Here is a 23,004-nt window from a genome sequence, read left to right as displayed (position 1 = left end):
TAAAAAATGGACATGTTCTATTTATTAAATTTATGAATCATCTTCTGCTTACTCAGCACCTAGAATGATGTACAATAAAAACTAAGGAACACAAAAGCAAAACTCACACAAAATTTCACAGCATCATTAAAGAAAGCAGAACACATTTAAAATCTATCACTTCATGACAGTCTCAGGCATCTACAACTTGAGTGCATGTGTTAAATGCCAGCTGGAAAGTTAAAATGCCAGTTGGAACATACTGTATAGTCTAAACCAGTGTTTCTGAATCTTGGCAACTTTAAGATGTGTGGACTTCAACTCCCAGAATTCCCCAGCCAGCATGCTGGGCTGGGGAATTCTGGGAGTTGAAATCCACACATCTTAAAGTTGTCAAGGTTGAGAAACACTGGTCTAAGCCTTTGCTTTTCCTAAAATACCTTTAGGTAAGAGCGAGGGGGGACTTTATCCGTTATATATAACGTCAACCCCCTTTCAGTGACAGATGCCTCAGACTACAACCCACCGACTTAACCAATTTTAAGCACATTTATAAGAGACCACGCTTAACCGTGTCTTCCTTTTCAATCAACCTGCTTAAGCTTGCAAGGTACGGGTGCAATAATTCTAGGGTTTTTTTTTTAATTTGGAAGAAAATCTTACAGATGACCCGGGGCATATTGTGCAGCAAAATTTCCTCACGTTGGAGTTCTTTATTTAAGAGTCACCGTATTCTTCCCCGCCGCGTGTGGGTCACGTGCCCATCTTTTCCTGTGGGGGCCGGCGAAAGCACGGGCGCAGGTGAACGAGGCGGCGGGAACGGCTTTCTGCGCCAGCGCAGCGGAACCAGGGCCTCCTCGCTGCCATGGCAACCGGTTTGTGACTGCTTCGGCCTAAGTAGGCCGGACCCTACTTTAAGGCGCTCAGTTCCTGGCTACGCTAGCTGGCAGTCTTCGTGATTTGGTCCGTCCTTTGCCGCTGAAAGGATCGCAGCTATGGCCTCACGCAGCGCGGGGACCCTCGTCACTCAAAACAACGCGATCTACGTGCCCCCGGGGCTCATGCCTGGGTGGGTGGCCCGGAAATGTGTTTGGTGAAGTGGGGACGGTGAGGGGTTGAGGCGTCCGTCAGCGAGGGGCTTAAACCAGGCGGAGGTGGGTGGGTGGGTAGGTGAGTATTAGGAGTGAGATGCTGGGGGGAAAAAAAGTAACCGGGCCGTATTTCAGTCCTTTCAGCAAAAGGCGATGACGTTCTATACATTTTCAGAAGACCTGCGTTATTAGATGAACTTTTATTTTTAAAGAGTGCCCCTTGTCCAGAAGAAAGGATGTTACATATGTTAGGAAGCACATAAACTAAAAACTAAAAGGCTGCTAAAATGGATGGGAGGGAATAAACCATAACAGAACTGTTGGTATAAAAAGAGAGCACAATGTTGTCACAATTCCCTGACATGATGCCTCACATCTGATTCAACTGTACTCCTCCCTCCCCATATAATGCTCATTATCAGGACAATCCCCAGTCTGATAATTTCATTCCCATCCTTTGTTTACCTACACCTCTGCGTATTAGAAATGAATTTCCCAGGCATTAATCCATTAACTTCAAATACTATCATTTTTTTGTGGCAAAATATTAAAATAAAATATTAAGATATTCCTATTTTATTGCTGACAACTCATTCTTCTAAGAGGAGAGATTCTTCATGACCACCCTCCAGGGAAATGTGAATTCAAAATAACATTGATTATGTCTTTAAAATGTAAATTGTATACTGTATGATGCCGAGAGGTCTTTATTTGAAAGAAAGAATATGACAAATTTCAGGTAATCACGTAATACTGAAGAAGAGATTATGGCCATTCTCCTTATAGTCTCTTCTACTATCACTCAGCTATTGTTTAAGTGATGTAAATCCTGTCCTCATTATTGTTATATTAGCATAGAGATGGTTAGATGACTCTAGAAGATGCTATAAATCAGTACTGGGGATCTTGCTTATATATAGCTTCTTTAAAAAAGTATAAATATGAATGTTATATCTGTAAATAATCTCTGCTTTGAAAAATTGCTCAGAAAAAAATAATGCAATTAACTTATTAAATGCATTTTAAGTTTGATGGAAAACATCAATACAAGAAAGATGCAAAATGGTCATTAATAATGTGTTGCATAGCAACAGTCATTTAGGAATAATGTTAAATTAGGTTGTTTTTCCTTGCTCACAGGCTTAGTGAGGGCTGTAAATTGGGCAGGATAACATCCTTACATCTTTTTCATATGGGACTTATGAAATGCTTGTTAAAAAACTCATTCAGACACTGAATATTGAGAGGGATGGGAAGAAGAAATTTAGATTGGAAATTTTAAATCTGTTTTGCATAATTATTTTTGATTAGGAATATTTTACTTAAGCAATGATAACTTAGTTTTTCAGTAGTGATCTAACCTAAATTCTCACTGCTCAAGTAAAATATACTGTTTCCTTTGGAAAGGTTTATATAGAGGAATACTTTCACAAGGCATGGAAATAATATGTGGCACTAGTCAAAGCTAGCCACAGAAACAGTCACCTGCTTCAATTCTACCTCTGCAAAATAGGTGTAATAATAATTGTTTGTTTTTATGGAGACTATGTTTGCAAAACACTGCAAATATTGAGTGCTATCAAGGTGAATAAATTAATGAACATCATTTGGATTCCTCTTTTTCTCTAGGTACCATGGCCATGTCCCTAACGTAGCCTTTTCCTTCGGTGACACCCATGGAAATACCACCATGAAATATTTCCAAGATTTCCGAAGTGCTGCCATGGAAACCAGCTATAGTCCGTATAGCAAAGGGGGCCAGTTCCCAACCCTTTTCTCACGTGACCCATCTCTTGTGATTGGGGCAAGGGCAAGAGGCTGGGATCGATGGCTACATACCCCTAATTACTCTCGTTTCAATTTGGATATGAACCGCTCAGAAGAACTGCAAGAGTTCTACAAGGTAAGGTGGCTTTTCAAGACACACCTTCTCCCTTATGGTCAATTACACATAATTGAAATTGTCTGTGAATTCAAAATGTCTTGTAGATAATCTGCATTAAACTAATCAGGGATATTTCATTGTTGTGTAAGAGTAAACACTTGATTTAAGAGACTAAGGGGGAAAGGGATGTTTGTTAAAACAGCATGGGATGTGTATGTGACATTTATGCATTTTATGTGTGTATAAAATGACAAATAGGATCTTACACACTTGCATGCACAGAAACACACACTGTTCAGACAATTTGCCTGTTGCATCCAAAATCTGCTAAACCAAAATCAGTTAAATGAAGGATTTACTAAACCAGTTTAGACAGTTAGTAGAACCAGGTACTAACTTTATTCTGGGTAGTATAACTTCTTTTTATTTGTTGTAGGTACCCTGATGCATGTATCCAGGCTAGTATATCGTGCATATTTGAATGCTTTCCACTTTTATTTTAACCCACATGTACAATCAGGCAATACTTTTATTTATACCTAGATGTAACTTGAATCCTCTGTGAGTTCTAATAGAGTCTTTTGCATTTAAATCTATGCCTGTTCTTCTTCACCATTTTCAGTTTGATGGAAAAGGATCTACTAGGATTCAAACAGCTTTCAAGTTGCCCCCCAGGACTGTTGGAACAAAGAAAGACTAGTTCCTTTAAAATTTGAAAATAGAAAATCCAAATGAATATAATATAATAACAAAAATGGAATTGAATACCTTTTAGTTTATGAAGGGTTTTTTTCACTTGACAGGCAGATTTTTTTAAGGGGGCAGGTTTCAATGAAAGAACATTGACAAATGACACATTCTGCAGTTGAAGACATACAAGCAAAGACAAGTTGTACCACATGTTCTCGTGGATTGTGTGAATTAGTCCTGGGACAATTAGGTAAAAGAAAAACAAGGTTTAGTAAATGCAGAAGGCAGGGTGGTAACAGAAAGTATAGAAAAAGACAACATAATGATTCAGATAGGCAGACAAGAGTGGCTGTTTGAGGTTGCCTGATTTCTTACAGCAGGCTGTTGGATTAGTTCAGAAGTTACCAAATGTTCTATCTTCAGGGAAGCCGCCTGCACTTCCTAGTGTGCTAGGAACTGCTACAGTCTGCCATGAGAACTCCTGTGCTGTTTAAGCAGGTTTTTTGCATTCTCTTCTCCTTCATCAACTGAAGTCTTACTTCAAGAAAGCTTGTGTTTCATGAGAAATCTCAATAAACTTGCCAACAACCATTATTCTTTACAGTCTTCATCTGGGTCTTCCCACTAGCTGAACCAATTGATTGCCTGGCATCCTTTTTTGCAGATTGCTGCTGAGAAGTTTATAAGGGCATTTCCATTCTACCTTTACAATCTGTTTATTTTTAGACTATTTCTTGTGATGTTAGTCCCACTTTGTTGTTATTGTTGCCAGTCTTTGTTGTTGTTGTTGTTGTTAGAATAAAATACAGTAACGGAAGATACAAGTCTTGAGCACAGTTGTGAGTACAAAGCTCTGTGGGAGAGTTATAAGGGTTGCACATAAAATAGCCTTGTCTGATAGTAGATGTTGGTAACTGCCTTTTTGAATACAGAAAAATGCCCTAAGGCAGATCCTGCTGTGTTGAATTTAGTTTAATTCATATTCCTTCTTAAACCTGGAAGTAAGGGAAATTTCTCCTTATTCAACCAGTGTGTCCACAACAGTTAAACAAGCTATAAATAATTAAGAGTAGGATGTCAAAATTAATGGGCTGAGAAGAAGCACTATTTGTTCAGATTTTTTCTTTTATTTGCCAGTCTCTCTCTCTCTCTCTCTCACACACACACACTCACATAGGTTGCTTCAGGTAAAAATGCAGGACTATTGTGAATGTCATTCTCTATCCCACTCAAATGTATAGGTTAGTCTGAGGTCTGTCAGCTTTAGGATCAAACTACAAATGTTTTTGTTTGCACAACATACTGGATTAGGCTAAAATGGGGATGGATAGTTTGTGGTTTAGCTTATTGTGAGCAGTTTGTGGTTTAGCATGTTGTGTGAATGAGAGCATTGGTTAAACCATAATATGATTTGTTTAGCACTGAATGTTATGTGAACATAGCAATTGTTGTTTGTTAACCCAGATTTAGGATTTAGTATGCTGTTTGAACCCAGCCATTGCACGAAAATGGGAACAATGAAACGTTGGATTATATTAATAAAGAGGAACCTCTGGGATTTTGTGTGGAAAAATAACAGAATGAGGAGAGGAAGCCCTTTCCCTGCGAGCTTTTCTCCCTTTTCTTCCAAATCCTTGCTTCCAAAGCTGCTGTTTCTCCTTGTGGGAGCATTCACAGGGGTAGCAAGGGGAAGGGGGCAAATGGTGGAGTAGCATTGCACCAACCTGGTGCAAGCTGCATCCTTTTTGAATATGTACCATGATGTTGCACATATTTATGGCATATTGCTGCTTTCATCATTTTGACGAAAGCAGTGGATCCTGTGAATGCCTTTGTTTATCCATATGAAAAGATATATCTATAGAAAGCAGAAGTGAATGAAAAGGCCATACTGTTTTTGTTATCATTTTTGAAGGTTTATAGAATTATACAGATATGTTTTGCCTTTTATATATATTACTGGACATATCCTTTTCATGTATAGACCACATTCCCAGATAATCCTAAGCCAGGATTTTTTGAATAATGATTTCTTGAACAAATCATCTGACACATAGTGCAGAACTATAAAGAGGTGCAAGGAGGCAATTTATTCAGCATATTAAATTAAAGCCAAATAAACCGTATTATTTACTTACTTATTTGCTTCAGTGTGAACCAGGCATACTTGCTCCATTGTTTGTGACAAGGGAAAGTGTGCATGAAGATATGTGTATTGATGGAAAATTGACATAAAATCATGTTACAAGGAAAAATATGCTTATGAAAAGGAGTACATTGGGAAAAGTGCACAAAGAAGAAATGTAAGGGACAGTTGGCATAGAAATGGGCAATTCTGGCAAATGTACATAGAATGTTGTGTGGATTTGGAGGAGGAGAATGCTATACATGGATGCAGACATTATGCAAATATAAACTAATACAAATATACCTGGAAAAATGAGAAACTGAATTGAGTACAAGTGACAGATTCACCCATCCCTATGAAGTTTTAGCCTCACAACAATCATATAAAGAGGATAATTCAGTCCCTTGCTAAGGTGATAGGCTTCATGGCTGAATAGGGATTTAAATGCTAGATTCCTTAGCATAGATTCAACACATTAACCCTTACATAACAGAAATGTTGTTGATTTGGGAATCAAGTAAGCACATGAACTAAATAATCTCCAAAGAACTCAGGTTTACATGCTGATGCTTCTGACCAGTTTATTTTTAATTTGTAGCTTACTCAGATGCATCGTGAACATTACAGAGATAAGACAGGGACAGTGCACCTGGTACCATACTTTGTGCTGCCTAAGAAGGAGAAAGACAAGTACCCTCATCCTCTTGATCTGTGAGTCTAGTGGGTAAAAACGGTGGGGTGAAAATCAGGTACTACGTGGAGACTGTTTTATGGAACTGTTATTGAAACTCATCCATTTCCTTATTGTAGGCTCACAGTAACAAATCAGACTAAAATAATCTGAGGTGTCTTGTGTCATGTAAATGAATCCCTTCTAAAACATTCATGGTCAGCTAAAATCCAAAGATTTGAGATCCATTAACAAAAGAAACAGTTTGCATTTAGTCAGTATGTTTAAAATATTGTACAGCTTAATTGCAGTATAAATCCCCCTGAAGGAGAAAAAGCTGTTATAGGCAATGATGGACAAAATAATTGTGACAGGAAACCCTGCAGTCCTATACACACTTGTATAAGATTGTACAGTAAGATTTTCACAGGGAGCAGGAAGTATAATAGAGCTGTCTTGAGCATAAGAAAGTGCATTATACTAGTCATTGGTTCACCTCATTTTCCATAGTTAGCTAATGTGATTGGCAGTAAGTTCTCCAGAACCTCAAGCAGAGAAAGGTATTTTCCAGGTTTGTTACCTAAATTCTGATTGAACCCGGGATCTTCAATGTATAAAGCACATATTGTACTATTGAACTATGATTACTGCCCTTAGTATTATGCATCACTTGTTAGTTTTCTGCTTTTATCATTTTGGCTCACTGACCATATCTCTTGCTTCTGTATCACTGAAGTAACATAACATTCCCATTTCACCATAGTAATGAACCAGAGAACAGGTGTTAGAGGGGGAAGGAATTTCAGCATTTTACCAGATTATTGAAGAGTTATTAGTAGAAATCTACCCATCTGATCTTGAAAGCATTGGCCTCTTTCACTTTTGCTTGTCAACTATTCTAGTTCAACTTAATAGACTATTTTACCCTTAGTTATTCCTACTGTCGTGAGTACATCAGTCATATTGAGGGAGAGGATGGGAGAGAGAAATTAAAACAGCTTGAGGGTGCAAAACATTTACAGAGAAGAACTGTCGGAAGAGTTAAGACACCCTCCCACCTGCCTGCCTGCTGCTTCTCCTTTATAAATGTTACTCCCATATCAGTGTAAGAAGAAAAACAGGTGGCTTGTATTTATTTCCTCATAATCTGTTGATTTTCCCCGAAATTGCAAGGAAGGGCTGGGGGGAATGTGTCTCCTACTTATCTACCAGATACTGTAGCATCTAATAAACAATAAAATATTTGCTTTGATCCCGTATATATTGGGAAGATATATTCTTGAATGAATCCCCCATTCCACTTGTTTAGAGGCATTTTCTTGTATCTGTTTCTTTTCTAGTATTTGCAAAATAGCATTCCCCTCCCCCCTTTAAAAACAAGTTTCCCTTAAAATTTGCAATAACTATTGCTGGGAAATGCAGTTATATATTTAACCATGCATATGTATATGTATATGTATATGAATATATATATGTTGTAGACTGTATTTTATTTTATGATAATTGTATTACTTTAGTTTACCGTGAATGTAACCTGATTAATGTATGCTACTAATATGGTCTGTTTACCTCTCTGCAGTCTGTCTTAGATGCTTGTTGTGGCTACAGGTAGCAAGCCTCAGATGAGCTAAAATTTATGGCCTCTAGTGTGTAAAACATTTTGAATTTGAAACAAATATTCTGACCATACCAAAAGTGTTCAAATGATGTTGCAACTATTCTGGTTCAATGATGTTATAATTACAGGTAATCGTCATTTAGTTGACTGCCTCGTTTAGCAACCATTCATAGTTATGAAGATGATGAAAAAGTAACTTTATGACCAGTTCTCACATTTATAACCTTTGCAGGTCTGTAAAGCAAAGGAAAGCTGAAGTAAGTTCATAAGCACAGTCATGGTTTCACTTAGCAACTGCTGTGCTTAACAACAGAGTTGCTAGATGAGGACTACCTGTATTCTCCAAGCTCAGAACAAACCATTCTGAGTTCAGAACAAAAGGAATTTTAAGTGTGAATACTTTTGCCCACCTCTAGTTAGGTATACTTCGTTATAGGTAGTCCTTGGCTTACGTCCATTCGTTCAGCAATCACTCAAAATTATGGTGGCACTGAAAAAAATGGATGTGCTACTAATCCCCAAAGTTCTGGTCCTTGCAGCACCCCTGTGGTCACATGATTGTCATTTGCAGCCTTCCCTGTCGGCTACCCCCAAGCAAAGTCAATGAAGCTGGCAGGGAAAGTCACAAGTCACTTTGGTAAGTTGCTCCCGTCCACAGCACCCCCTCCACCCCTCCACAGCCTCCAACGGGCCTCCCAAGCCCTCCCCAGCCTCCCTCAACTCATGCACAGTCTGCGCCAGCTCTTCCAGGGTCTCTCCCACTCACCCCCATGGCACCCCCCTGCTCCTTATCTGGGATTCCCACTGCTTCTTGCTTAATGACCCACACGTCTTGGGGTTATGACAACAACCAGGACTGCTAGGATTGCTGTCGCTAAGTGATGCAGACATGCGGCATTGTGCTTTATGACTGCATCGCTTAGCAACGGCAGTCCCAGTCCCAATTGCTGTAATAACCCAAGGACTACTGGTATTGAAATTCTTCTGCTTTTAAATTTGAACATATATTTCCTTTATGGAACTGATCTGATCCAGGTTTAAAAATATAAATATTCCTTGAGTTAATGCATATGGTTTCCCAATCAGTATGGTATTAGGTATGTGTTGCCTTAATTAAGGTTCTCGATCACAAGTGAGTTCTTCCATTTGTCAGCATTGCTTTGTGACAAATGGTTTTATGATGGTGTTGTGTTCTGAAAAATCATGTAAGTAAAGTTGATATATAACCTGAAAACTGATTCATGCCATTTTAAAGAATTATAAAAATGTTTGTAAAATGTCTTTGTTCTCTTTCTATTGTTGGTTTCTTCACGTTGTTTTGAATAAAATGTACCGAGCTTTACCTGTTACCATCTCAATTTCCAGTATATAATTTCATAAGGGAAAGCTACCTGAGAATGTTGAATACACAGTAACTATATATCACCTGTGCAGTGCCCCATCTCCTGCATAATTGGTGAAGCCCTCTAACTGTAGTGTTTATCACCAATGTTCCTTCCAGATGGAACCTATATCTGAAGGTTGGGTGAACATGTGTTAAGTGGACAGTGCATTAACCCTTGCCTTACAACTTCATATAATATGTGATTTCATTTGATTTCACACTGTTTATGCAGTGTGAAGAATGAATTTCAAGAGCAGATGCTAGTGATGCATAATGCCACCTGAATATTATGAAGAATCCCTTAAGTTTTGAAATGTAAATTTTTGCTGTGACCTTAAGTCTGCAACTTTGTTGTCATCTTCTTTAATTGTTTTTTGGATTTTGTAAGCCATCCAGAGTCTAATGGAATGGGTGCCCACAACAAATTTTATTAATTGAATTAATCAAAATAAATTATGTTTCTATAATATACTTAACTGTACTATACCAAATGAATCTGTTGACCCATTTGATACATTTAGTCCTCCAAGAAAAGTACTGGAAAGAAAATGCAAGCCATCTACATTACAGAATTGTCAAGGCCTGAAAGCACAAAGTATCTCTTCCAAACACTGATTAGCTGCATGCCTACTGATGTCTGGCTGGCCAATAAGGGGTAATTATAATCAGAAAGCCTTGCCAGTACTGTCTTCGTGCAAGGGTTCATGATGTACTTGGTAGGTCTTGGAGAAAGTCAGAATCACTAGTAAGATTTGCCTAGATTAGTGGTTAAGGATGTTATGAATCACCTCTTGATGTTTCAACTCCTAAACTTGTCTGTTAGGCGCCCAGTTGGCTGTATTGTTCAGTGCCTGATTTGCATTTGCTACACTACTGAAGTATGTTATGTGAAAAAAGGAGTACTCTGTTGAGAGATGAATTATTTATGTAAGCTAAAGAGGGCAGCTAAGAGAGAAAGAAAATATTAATTTTGTAATGCCATCTAGGGGTCATCCATATTTTTGCAGTACAGATCTCATAGCCCTAATATATGTCAGGTATGTGATGACTGCAGTTTTATAATGATGAGATCACCTTGAGCTGATCTAAGATCGTACATATGAATGGGAAGAAATTCAGCAAAAGAAGTGTTTCTGTTGAATGTTCATGTTTTGCCATACAGCTGTCAAAACCCAGAAACCTGCTGAAAAAAAAAGTTAGTGATTCTTATCTGGACTTTCATGGCATTGCTGCAAACTGGCATGATGGTGTGTATAGGAAAAAGTTCATCCAATTCAGCAGACCAATTTCTGCTTTCAGTACACCTCCCTAGTTTGTGTCTTTCTAAATAATGAATCCAGCATTGCCTGTTGGCCTGTCATTCCAAAGCACTCGTTTTGTTATGCCTCTCCAAGGCACACAGGCATTAATCACGAGTGATCAGTCCTCAGGAGCACTTTTCTAGGGCATGTTGCTCTGCCACAGATTGTACTTACTTTTATGGCTTTGTGTTGGCAGGAAATAAGATGTATTATTTTGTCCTCCATGCTTTACAGAGGGTAGCATTTCTGTTCCTGCTGTAACTAATAGATGGTGCTGTCTTGGGACTGTAGTTCTATTGCTTTGGGATGGTAGGATGGTGAAACAAGATTGCAAGCCAGATGCTGTTGGAAACCTTCAGAAGGCTTGCATAACAGGCAAGGATAAATCAGTTACTGAATTAAAGTAACTGGGTAGGTAGAAAAATAGCATTCAGTTTCTTACTATTAAAACATTGGATTGTTTAGTGCAATCAGTGAGCAGTAGACAGAAAAGTCATTCTTTCACTCAGCTTTTAATTCATATATGGAACTTGCTGTTACAAGGTACAATAGCTTGGATAGCTTAAAGAGGCAATAGACAAATTATGGAGAGAAGATTCTGTTACAGTTCTTCACACTGATAATTCTAGGCTAGTAGTTACCAATCTGGTCTGTGGTGCCTGAGGATATAGCAGGTGGCACAGGGTTTGGGCACAGAGTATTTTTTTAAAAAGATTGCCAAGTCCTGTGAAAGTTTTAATAATCTTGTTGAAAATATCAGGAAATTTTGAGTAATCTTGCTAATTTTATTTTAAATTGATTTTAATTTACTTTTAGGATTCTGTATGTGCCATTTGAGGGAGTCACATATGCCATGATGCCAGCAGGTTCCACATTGCTAATTCTGACTTGCATGGTGATCCATAAAAGTTTGCAGTTAAGATGTAATGAAAAGGTTTGGTCTGCTGTTCTAGGCACCATCAAGTTTCAGAGGCAATATACTACTGACTACCATTATGTGAAACATTGCCCATCCTGCTTGGAAGTTTCTCAGAGTCCTCTGATTGGCCTCTGGAAAAATTGATGGCTTTCTGATCTACTAAAACTTCTGTTATGAACTAAGTGGTAGGGAATGAGGTCATAGTCAGTAGACTGTTGAATTTTACATATGATTCTAGAAAATAGATTTATCCTGATTTGGACAATTGGTCTTTATATATCATGTCTATTCCTAACTCTGCTGGCTGACATCATGCCAGCTGAGTAAGTAGAACACTTGCTTTACCACTGAGCTATCTGCCCTAAGCCTTGCCTAGAGAGACAGGTTATTTGATGATGCTCAGATATTCCCAGCTTAACTTTCCTTGAGATTACTTGGAAGTGGGATTTTGTCCACAGTTATCATCCTTGGGACTCATCAATATTCCTTTTTCAGTTATCTCCTCTGGAGTGTTTTCTGAATTCATTTGTGTAAATCTTGTATAGCTATTTGTCCATGACAGGATTTTGCATAGGGGCATAACTAGGAATCATGTGGTTCTTCATTTTATATATTTATAATGCTGCATTTCTTTGGGTACAATTGAAGAAACAGAAAGTGACCATAAATCAACTGTACTTTCTCATACTTCATGAGTGTCCTCTGCTGGTGCAATGTGGTAATTCCTAATTTCCAGTTACTTGGAAAAATGAAATCCGAATGAACAGATACCAGGTAAGTGGAAAAAGACATCAGTGCATCAGGGCTCTAATGGACTCATATCCTGTGTTAATATGAATTGTACACTGAGGGTAAGATGTTCTGAGTTAAGTCTATAGATAAGAACATACCGTATAAGCAAACAATCAAGGGATAAACAATCATACCTTTAAGAGTGTTAACATTTAGGAACATTCATAATTGAGTAATAGAACATGAGCTTTATTCACATTGTTCTTGGTTTTATCGAGGTATATTCAGTTAGAAGGTGTGTGTAATTGATAGCATATGAGTATGCTCCCCAAATAGTGGATTACATAAATAATAAATGAAGAAATACTAGCTTTATTTTAATCTACATTTCTTATAAAAAACAACATATAATGTAAGTGTTATTAGAGTTCCACAAGAGTTCCTGTCTCCAAAAACATCACAGAGGAATGGAATATGTTATCTTCCTAACTCCATTTCATACTTAGCCACTCAGTTAAATACAAATGGATGGATGGCTCAATTGATGAATACTTACCTGATTTAAAGTATAACTCTCTGATATATTTTAAATCATACTGTATCATACTAAGCAATCTTGCTGTTTTGGTTATTTCATCCACTTAGAAAAGAGATTGTGTTTCTTATTTTATGATTATTATAAAACTGAAAATAATATTTTTTCTATCTTAGATACACAGTGTCTAATTAAAAACTCCAAAAAGCTGTTTAGATTTGTTAGTGTTGTCTTTTCTTTCACAGACCCCTGCATCTTTTTCTTCACTTTGATCTTTTTCCTTTCAAAATTTCTTGTGAACCAGGAATATTCATATATGAAGCAGTTCAGATATATTTGAAGTTTTGAAAGGAAAAATGAGGAATGTGCGTAGTATAATTTTCTTTTTCCTTTCAAATTTTATCTATGAATCAGAAGTATTCATCTGTGGAGCAAGTTCAGAAGAAAATGTATTTATATCTCACATGGTCAGCAGTAAACAAACAGATAGTAGATCAAGCAATAAAACGAGGAATAGAGGGAACTGTATCTCGTGTGCAGGAGGTGGGAGAAAAAAGCACAATAAATTCAAATCAAATCTTTATTATGGTCATAGACCAGCATAAGGAGGGTGGGGTACATTTATTTAAAAAGCATAAAAGATACATCAGGAGTAAAAATAAAGATATAAAAAATATAAAAGCTAGAAGATATAAAAGATATACATTAAAATTATAAGGATATATAAAAAGTGAGAGTCTAAAAAATTTAAAAGAAGGGGTAGGACATTAGATGGGTATAGGGGAACATAAAAGGTTAGTATGTGGAAGTCTACATTAAGTTACCAAGTAGTCTAATATGGCAAACTACATGCTCATTAAATCTAATTTATAAAGTTGAGCCCCAAGCACAGGTCATCAACCAACAAATTTGGAGCATTGCTGCACAGAACCTGGCAACATTGTACTACGTAGCAGGGTTGGTATCTAGAAGCAATAGGGTGGTGTAAAATTGACCTGTGCACCTTGGGTATTTATGTAGTAATGATGAGATGAGGCTAGTACAACTATCTCAGTAGTACAGACATTGGAGAAGCACATTCTCTGTTGTTTCTGTGTGTCCAGAGTCAGAGGGACATTGTCTCTCCAAGTAAGGAATCACATCATGTCAGACTAAAGGCCCTTCTTTACTCTTTCTTTACTTTATTCTTTAGGTACCTTGAGTTTAGTTAGGTATGCCATAGGGGAGGCAGAGTATCTATTGGATTTACTGGCAATAAAGTTTGGGTCCTGGCTAGATCCAGTTAGTGCTCTGTATCTGCTGCATGCTGTTTAATGAGTTCTTTGGCCTCATCCTACCCCATACTGAGTAGACCTGGAGAGAAGCCCGAGGATGAAATCTTAGTTACTATTTTCTGTTTCCGTGTGGATTGAAAGTCATCACTCATAGTTAATGGGGTAAGATCAAGGGGGAAAAAAGTCTGAGCCAATAGTTGAGTATGGCCACCCATACCCTAGCCTCCATTTGTATGAAGCCTGTTTCTAGTTGCAGGGTGGCATTAGAAGTTAAAGCTGCTCTTACGAATTTGGATTATACAAGTTCTGATGGTGCAAAATTGGAGAAGGGGCCTAGCAGGGCATCATAGAGAAGTTGTGTTATTGGCTTGGCTTCAGATAATTTGAGAGCTGTAGGTATGTAGTGGCCACCTCCTGCCTTAAGGTATGTAAGGATAGCAGATGAGTTTCTCTATGCATTTTCAGCAACATAGTCCCTCTGGGCTTTCCTACTGCTGGCAAAATGAAGGAGTACACGTAGGTATTTGAAACAGGAGACCTGCCCAATCTTGTTGCCATCTATGCTCCAGGAATGGCTCTTGGGCACAATAAATTGAATGCTGATTGTAGCATAAATACATAATTGCATTTGATACATAGCAGTCATTGTTTTATTATAAAAGATCTATGTATGTGAGCCTTTGTTTTCTGGGAAACATAATCCTGTAATATGCTGCTTTGCGAGCAGAGATGGAAACATGAAAATAACAGGTTATTGTCAACTATAGCTTTAAATCCATAAGGAAATAAATAATTAAATGGGCCAAACTGGATCAATTAGTGATCAAATTGTTCCATGTTTTCTTCAGCCTAATAGACAAATGATAAATAACACGATGACCATGTTCACATTAGGGGATTGTTGTCTTGTAGAAATACACACCCACACACACAGACACAATCAATTGACTCAGCTAATAAACCCCAGAAGGTTAAATTTAGCCCAAACTGGCTAAGCCTTGCATAGGATTAAAGTAATTTATCAGGCAGTCATGTTTTTAGGAACATCTAAACCAAATCAATTGAATCATTTTGCATACCTAGTTCTGTAAGAGAAAGATCTAGAGAGAAAGGGCAGCTGAAAATCCATGTTTTCTCTATATAGAGAGAATTTACTGTATATATATATGTGTGTGTGTATTAATTTTATTAAATATTATAATTACAACAGTAAAAACTAATACAAACTAAAAAAAAGATAGAAGAATAAAAAGAAAGAAGGTGCAGAAAAAAAAATCTTGTGGTCTTCTCGTGAGGAACAACTGTTTGGAGCACTTGTGGGCAATCTCAAGTCCTCTCCTTGCCTGGAGAAGAATTATCAAAGAGCCGGTCTACTGGTTCTTCATACCACTGCAGTTGTCGGCTCTGCTTTTCATGGAGCCATTTTCAGTCCACCATTTCCTTGTCCGAAAGTCTGGAAAGAGACGATTTCTTAAGGCCTTCCAATATACTCCTGGTGCAGGGTCTCATGGGTTACTGACCCTTCCTGGAGCAAGTAGATGGGGACTTTGTGTTCACAAAATGGGGGTCATTTTTTTTTTAACCAGTTCAGATTATTATGTGCTGCCAGAATTTCCAATGAAATTTGGGTTAAGAGTGTTGTCCAAATAATCTTTTGTGTTCAAGTGAACTCCAGCCAGGATCCCTTTTCAGTCTGGGAGCTTCATTTCCTTCACGACCCCAGAGAAAATTCATATCTGGGATTTCTTCACATTCATGCTATGCTTTCTGGGGTCAGTCACCAGCAGTATAACCATGTCTCCATTGTGTGCTTGTTCTTCTTACCCTTCTCCTTTAGCCCACCATTGAGTGCCAAAACAATGTGGCACCTCCATCGCATCTCGCCAGAGAACCTACGGACATATCAGACTTTCCCCTCAGGAAAGAGAGTGAGTGCACAGGAGAGAGAAGTCCGAGACAGCTTTTTTGAGTTCAGAGCCTGAGTGAAGAATGCTGCTATTCCTGTACAGTCCTTAGGAGGAAAGTCAGAGCCTGGGAGTAAAGAAGTTCTAAAAATGGGAAATCATAAAGTTGATTTTCTTTATACTGCTTCATCATGCCTTGTTGCCTAGGAATACTAGTGCTATGCAACATTCCATAAAAACTGGAGCACTAGGGGTCATCAGCTGTTAACCCCTATCATATGTCAGTCATTCATGCTGGCTTCAGCTGCACACTATTTTTGCTGTATAAACAAGGTAAAACCAGTTTACACCCCCTTCTCTGACTGAAGGGATGAATTGTTGGCATTTGAAAATACTGAATTAGCCAAAGTTAATAATCTAATATGCGTCAGTTTGGTATAGTGGTTAAGACACCAGGCTAGCAACTGGGAGATCGTGAGTCCTAGTCCTGCCTTAGCCACAAATCCAGCTGGGTGATCTTGAGCCAGTCACTTTCTCTCAGCCGTAGGAAGAAGGCAGTGGCAAACCACTTCCTAAATCCTGCCAAGAAAACTGCAGGGACATGTCCAGGCAAGTGCAAGGAGTCAAAATTGACTTGAAGGCACACACATGCACACACACACACACACACACACAGAGTAAATAAGCAGATGGTATTCAGGGTATGCTATCTCTGAACATGGGATTTTCATTTTGCTATTGTGCCTATGTTCCATATAACGAAAAATATCTAGCAATGTTCCTGGCATTTTAGTACCAAGCATTCTGTGGTTTAGATCTACACTGCCAAATGTATTCTAGTTGACCAGGCAAGTGGGCTAAGAAAGGCCAAATTAAACATGTAGGCAAATGTCATATTCCCAGCAGGGAGTATGCAGATTCTTGTAGTAGGGGACTGATAAGAGGACATATTTAATTCTCCCTCTACACATATCATTTTTCTTCAGTTACCCACTCCATTTGCAAATGATTGCCCTCTCCAACCTCCACTAATGCACACACACACCCCTCTGCCAAAACAAGTGGAGGATTTCTTGAAGAGAAAGAATGGGAAAGAAGTGACTGTATTGCCACTTGTGTCTTCATACCTGTGTTTGCAACAGTGGGAGCTTTTCCCTATGATTGGGTCACAGTAGCATTGGAGTGCTATGGATTAATCAGTTTGGGACTAATCAAGATCTCAACTTTGCTGATAGCTGCCCACAGGTACAGGCAGTACCAGATGGTACAGAAAGATCATTCCCAATGTATTTTCTTTTTAATCTGCCATACAGGAGGCTTGGTCTGGTTTGAATGGAACAATGCAATTGTACACATGCTTTATTATTTATTTATTTCTGGTATTTCTATGCTGTTCTATTCCAAAACAGCTCCAGGCAATGTAAAAATTTGATACTACTCACTACCTTTCTTATCAGCAGTATGACTTAACATTTCTCCATCCATTTTTCTGTCTCCAATAAAACATTCTAACAAGATTCATACATTCATCTACAGGTAGTCCTTGCTTAACGATGGTAATTGGGACCAGCAACTCCGTCACTATGTGACATGGTCATAAAGTGCAATGTCACATGACCACACTGACTTATGATGGCAGTTGCAGCAGTCCCAGTTGCCACCATTAGGTGATTCCCGCATGGTCGCAGCATCCCACGATCACGTGATTGCTATTTATGATCTCCTGCTGGCTTCCCCATTGACTTTGCTTATCGGAAGCTAGCAGTGAAGGTCGCAAATGGTGCTTACATGACTGTGGGATGCTGCAACATCATAATTGGAAGCCAGTTGCCAAGCACCCCAGTTGTCAACACAGGAACACTGTGATGGCTGCAACTAAGAGGTTCCGTTGTAAGTCCATCTCATTCAGCACTGTCATAACTTTGAATGGTTGCTGGACAAGTGGTTGTTTAACAAGGACTACCTGTACTTGTTCTAGTTTTTCAGTATAACTTATAATGCTAATTATAATGCTAATTCATGCATGTGGCTTCACATTGTACAGCATATTGTCTTTTATGGAAGTATATTTACCCTTCCTGATATTTTGGACCTTATTAATTTTTGAGCAACCCTTTTCAATGTCAAGTTGCTAAGTGACTTGTCTGTTGTCTTTGTTATTTCATCTCTACTTACTTTATTGTGCCTTTTTATATTCTAAGTTTAGAGGGCAGGGACTGTTTCTTCTAACTGATATGGTATTTATACTGAGAGCGTTCGTGATTAAAGTATTGGCTAGAAAACCTCTAAATAAATCAGCAATAAATAAATATATTCCCTCTTTATTATAAAGGGGGCTTAGTGCATTTACAGCCAAATCTTCCCTCTCTTCCTGTGCAAAAATTGCTTATAATTGTTATGAAAATGTCATCATTCTCTATAACTGCACTGGACAGAAAAAAAGAGAAACTTAGAGAAATGACTTTTTTTTCTCCTCCTATTCTCAGAATTATCATTTATTTGCATGTTCATTGCAAAAATACATGGACTGTTTTGCTACCAAGCCTTTCATGGCAGCCTCTGGTGCTACGTTTGTTATCTTGTACATCTCCAGTTGCAAGATCCTGAATCTCACATATTGTCATTTTCTTGTCTCTCAGAAGTAGATCCTAAAGGATCTGGAAAGAAGATTAATTAGTTTTCTGGACTGGGTCTCACTTGTCTTTAAAATCACTTCCGTCTTTCTTTGGTTTCTAAAGTTTTACTAAATAACCAGATCTACCTTGTACAGCAATGCTGCTTCCTGTCCCCACAATTTTGTTTTTTTCAGGAAATGCCTATACTTTTTGTTGACAGTTTGGGGCACATCAAAGCTTAAGGTATATCCAAAGGTATTACCAAGTATATGGGTCAAGTCTGACATATTCCTGCATAATACATTTTTGGGTGAACTTTGAACAGTGATCCTGTGAGTCCTGCCATTAAGGTATTCTCAGTGGGATGCCACTTACCCGATATTTTGTCCAGTAAATCATCAAGAAATTGAAACAAGCATCTTCATTTATCTCAAAATCAGATCAGAGATAAATAGCTCATGTTCTCTAAAAATAATACATTCAGTACCAAACAAACCATAAGCTATTAAAATAAGCTAGAACCAAAGGAGGAATGGATTCTGAAGTCCCATCTTGTGGTCTTTCAGGAATGTAGTGAAGCCAAGAGAAGTCCATTTAAGTCTCTTTGTTACCTCCTTATTTTCTGGAGCACAAAGAAAACAGTCTCATGTCCACTACTCCATTTTTGAAGAAGCCCAAGTATAAAAGACATCCATGGCAGGGAATTAAATGTCAAGTCATTTATTGTAATGTAAAAATTTAGTTGTTCCTTTTTTGAGCCAATGTGAATTCCAAAGATTCATATCGCTTACAGATATCTCAGCTCTTGCCATAGTAAAATTACAATTTAATTATATGTACAAATGCATCAGTATGCTGATGTGCAGCTAATAGGTACAGTAGTCAGAAGGCAAACTTCTGATTGCTTTTAATCATTTTGCATAGTCAGGAGAAGCTTGGATGAAGCGACTTCTAACTGTAATTATAATTGTTTTGGGAAGGTGCAGAAAATTTTCTGAACTCAAAAAATGCTGAGCTTGAATATGCAGAACAAAGTAAGTGGGTCCTTTAGTCATGGACAACACTTGAAACAACGCTAATGCCTTCATTTTTTATCTTAGGGACAAAAAAGTGGGTGGTAGTCCATGCTGAGTGCTATGTACCATCCAACTTACAAAAAAAATTGCCAATGGAATGATTTAAAAATTTAAATTTCATGTAGAATTAAAAACAATAGTTAACTCTTCTTTCTGCATCTTGCTGCCTTCACATTCAGTGAGTATTAATTGTTCTTATAATCCTTCCCTAGAAGGATTTCAGAAATCTGTCAAACTTGTCTTGGCCAGGCTTTCTGTAGCTGTAACTAGGCTCTGTTATGGCTGAGAGAGCCTAGTACCAAATTGGCAGAAAATGTTTTGTTTTCTTTTTGTGGGGGAAATTACATAAAGCACTATAGAATGAGAGATTTCAGAGCTGGATTTGAAGCATGTGGGAACAAATAAGCCCAACTACATTGGGATGGGTTAGGGGACTGCTCTTACTGTAGGAAGTCTGGAAACTTTGTCATGGCATGTTCAAATTCTGCTAGAGAGAGCATTCTGTCATTATCCAAGTCAGCTTCCTCCAAAATCTGTTTCAAACACAAAGTATGTATCATGTAGAATTAATATTTTTATTGTTTCATATTAGCTAATGTAAGAAATTTCTTTTCCTCCTCCAATGTGGGACTTCTTTTCCCAATATCATTCTCAAAATATGCCTGGACTACAACGCCAAGATGTCCTAGGTAGCCATTGCCTTCCCAGCATAGCTGGAAGGTACTAGGTTGAAGAAGGCCATTAGAAGAGTTCTGTCTCTCATGCTCAGGTTCCACCAAAAACCTGCTTAAATCATCTAAGAACAATTATATGCTAAGGCTTCAGTCACTGAAATCTCAAGGGTTGTGGTAAAAGGAAGGAATTACCTACATGATTTGCCAGAGACACAATCTCTTCCTCACAGAGGTTATTCTTGTTAACTAATCTGCGGATGACATTTTGGAGATCTTCCTCATCAATAAAACCATCGTTGTTGAAATCTGGGAAAGTAAAACATTGTGAAAAGTAGAAATTGCATGTGTCTTGGAAGATTTGCGGTCTATTTTGCAGTCCAATACCCAAAATTTAAGAATTACACAAAACATAATAATGCTACTATCTTTACTCATAAAACTGCCACAGAATCCCAGTCCATCCAGCCCAGCAGTTTTTAATGACTAAACCTGTAAGTCTTCTATCTCCAACTGCCTGATTTTTTGCAGCAGAAGATGCCAGGAACAGATCTTGGGACATGCCACATAAGCAGGCACTTGACAACTGAGTTACACTCCCTCTTTGCCCAGCTCTGTCCCAATTCTGACAATCTGCCTCCTTTTCTCCTTTCTTCCACTGACTTCCACACTGAACCTGGACATGGCCTGAAGCTGCTTGTGAATACCATGCACACAGTGCGTATGCAAAAAAGAGAATGTGTGATGGAGAGGCAATGTCATTATAGGAATCACATATTGTGCTGAGCCACAATTTAATCATGATTTGTTGAGTAGGCCATTCATTGGAATTAACCCACCAAAAGGGTGTTAAGGCTATTTATGTATTTATTATTTGTTTATCAGTCAGTCAAATTTCTAGGCTACCCAACTCCAAAATAATTCTCAGTGGCTTCACAAGATTAAAAGACAACAACATTATACATCGAACAAACTCACAATATTATATAAAAACACAACAGGTATATGAAGGGAATAGCATCTCAAGATCACCCCCAACTAAAAAGGGCCCACCCAAAACATCCTAAGCAAGGTCTGGGGGAAAAAGTGGTTTTTAGAGAGGCAGGCAAGGTGAGGTCATGTGGATCTCTAGCAAGATTCTATTCCAAAAAATACATGTAGCAACAGAGATTATAATTATTCAATGCTGGAACTACGGAATTACTCAGGACTTAAATTTTGGATTATAGATATATGGTTTCTGTTTATAAATTGACAATGCAATGGAAAAACATTAACATGATTTCTTATGGTCAAGTTTTAATGATTAATTTGAAAATTATACTGAATCCATTTTTTCTATGTACTATGACTTTTATTAGCCTTTTTCCTCAGCCACATTATGGCTTAGCATATTATATGAATCAAACCATTGTTTCTTCTTGGGGTACGTCTGCAGATGTTTCTATCCCCAATCTCTGAAAAACAAATTATCTTTAATCTCACCTACACTGCCAATTCTTGACCTCATCTTCAAAGCGCTTTTAGACTCTGGAAATTTTGCTTTTTCTTACACTGAAACTGCTATGAAGACATTACAATGGGGAATGACATACCATAAATCTGAAAAGCGTATTCAATCTTAAGGGTGGGACATGCCAGGTAACTGAAGACAGATGCCATCCCAAGGATGTCCTCAAATGTAAAGTAGCCATCTGTGGAGAAGACCTTGCAGATCCTGTCCCTGAATGGATTCATCTGGGTGGAAATAGAAGAACTTGATATCAATAGCCAACACTATTCTTAGTGAAGCCTGTCTTGAAAGCTTCAACCCAAGCCTTCTAGAGTCACATATGTGAGATGGGCAGCCATATAAATGGAAATAACAACAACAACAATCCCTCCATGGATTGTTGTGGGGAAGGGGCTTGTGAGAGCTATGCTGGTGCTAGTGTATTCTACCAGAAGGGTCATCCGAGCCAGACAGGTATTTCCAGAATAATGGAAATACCATCAAAGCCATCAGTACCTGGGCCATACCTGTTATATGATACACTGCTGGAATTATTAACTTGATACAAGCTGAACTGGTCAGTTTGGACTGAAAAACAAGAACTCATGACTATTCACTATGCATTACACCCATGTAATGGTATTAATAGATTATATCTGCCCACAGAAATGGAGGCAGAGGTTTACTTCAAGTCAAACAAACTATCAAAGAAGAAAAGCATGCATTCGCTAATTATGTCAAGAAAAGCACTGATGCAAGTTAAAAATTGGAACATACTGAACGTACAGGAAACAAAACGTGAATATCGAAATAATGAAATAAAAACATGAACAGAATTCTGGCAAGGAAAAGCATTACATGGTCAATTACTACAAAAGAACAAGAGTAAAGTGGATAAAGATAAAACCTGGCAATCACTTATAACTGGAACATTAACAAAAGAAACTGAAGGCTTGATTTTGGCTGCTCAAGAGCAAGCTATTCGAACTAATGTAATCAAGGCCAGAACTGAAAAATCATCAAATGATTCAAAGTGCAGA

The 23,004-nt window shown here is 38.0% G+C and overlaps 2 protein-coding genes across 2 annotated transcripts; one reads left to right on the top strand and one right to left on the bottom strand.

Annotated features, from left to right (window-relative positions):
• The first annotated feature begins 974 nt into the window (after window positions 1–974).
• CIMIP2C (ciliary microtubule inner protein 2C) lies at window positions 975–16,188 on the top strand. Its single transcript, XM_007440858.1, has 4 exons — window positions 975–1,048; window positions 2,700–2,973; window positions 6,372–6,484; window positions 16,044–16,188. Exons 1-4 carry the CDS (start codon window positions 975–977, stop codon window positions 16,186–16,188), a joined length of 606 nt encoding a protein of 201 aa, XP_007440920.1.
• Window positions 16,189–20,241: 4,053 nt separating this feature from the next.
• Window positions 20,242–22,489, bottom strand: CIB4 (calcium and integrin binding family member 4). The gene is made up of 4 exons (XM_007440859.2): window positions 22,481–22,489; window positions 22,068–22,209; window positions 20,672–20,781; window positions 20,242–20,334 (listed from the first exon to the last, which is right to left on the bottom strand). Exons 1-4 carry the CDS (start codon window positions 22,487–22,489, stop codon window positions 20,242–20,244), a joined length of 354 nt encoding a protein of 117 aa, XP_007440921.2.
• Window positions 22,490–23,004: the final 515 nt, after the last annotated feature.

The sequence above is a fragment of the Python bivittatus genome, unplaced genomic scaffold (genome assembly GCF_059951505.1).
Source record: "Python bivittatus isolate LINGU-HERP-01145 unplaced genomic scaffold, Pbiv_v1 ctg000690_np1212, whole genome shotgun sequence".
Lineage (NCBI taxonomy): Eukaryota > Metazoa > Chordata > Lepidosauria > Squamata > Pythonidae > Python > Python bivittatus.
The sequence above is the reverse complement of the archived record's forward strand: the minus strand, read 5'-3'. Positions and strand labels throughout refer to the sequence as shown.

Excerpts from the sequence above, each read along its gene's own strand:
- CIMIP2C (XM_007440858.1), top strand. The coding sequence starts at position 975 with ATGGCCTCACGCAGCGCGGGGACCCTCGTCACTCAAAACAACGCGATC. Across the intron at positions 1,049-2,699 it reads CCCCCGGGGCTCATGCCTGG|GTACCATGGCCATGTCCCTA; the intron begins GTGGGTGGCCCG and ends CTTTTTCTCTAG. Across the intron at positions 2,974-6,371 it reads AACTGCAAGAGTTCTACAAG|CTTACTCAGATGCATCGTGA; the intron begins GTAAGGTGGCTT and ends TTTAATTTGTAG.
- CIB4 (XM_007440859.2), bottom strand. Across the intron at positions 20,782-22,067 it reads ATACGCTTTTCAGATTTATG|ATTTCAACAACGATGGTTTT; the intron begins GTATGTCATTCC and ends TTACTTTCCCAG. Across the intron at positions 20,335-20,671 it reads TTGTGTCTCTGGCAAATCAT|ATTTTGGAGGAAGCTGACTT; the intron begins GTAGGTAATTCC and ends TGTTTGAAACAG.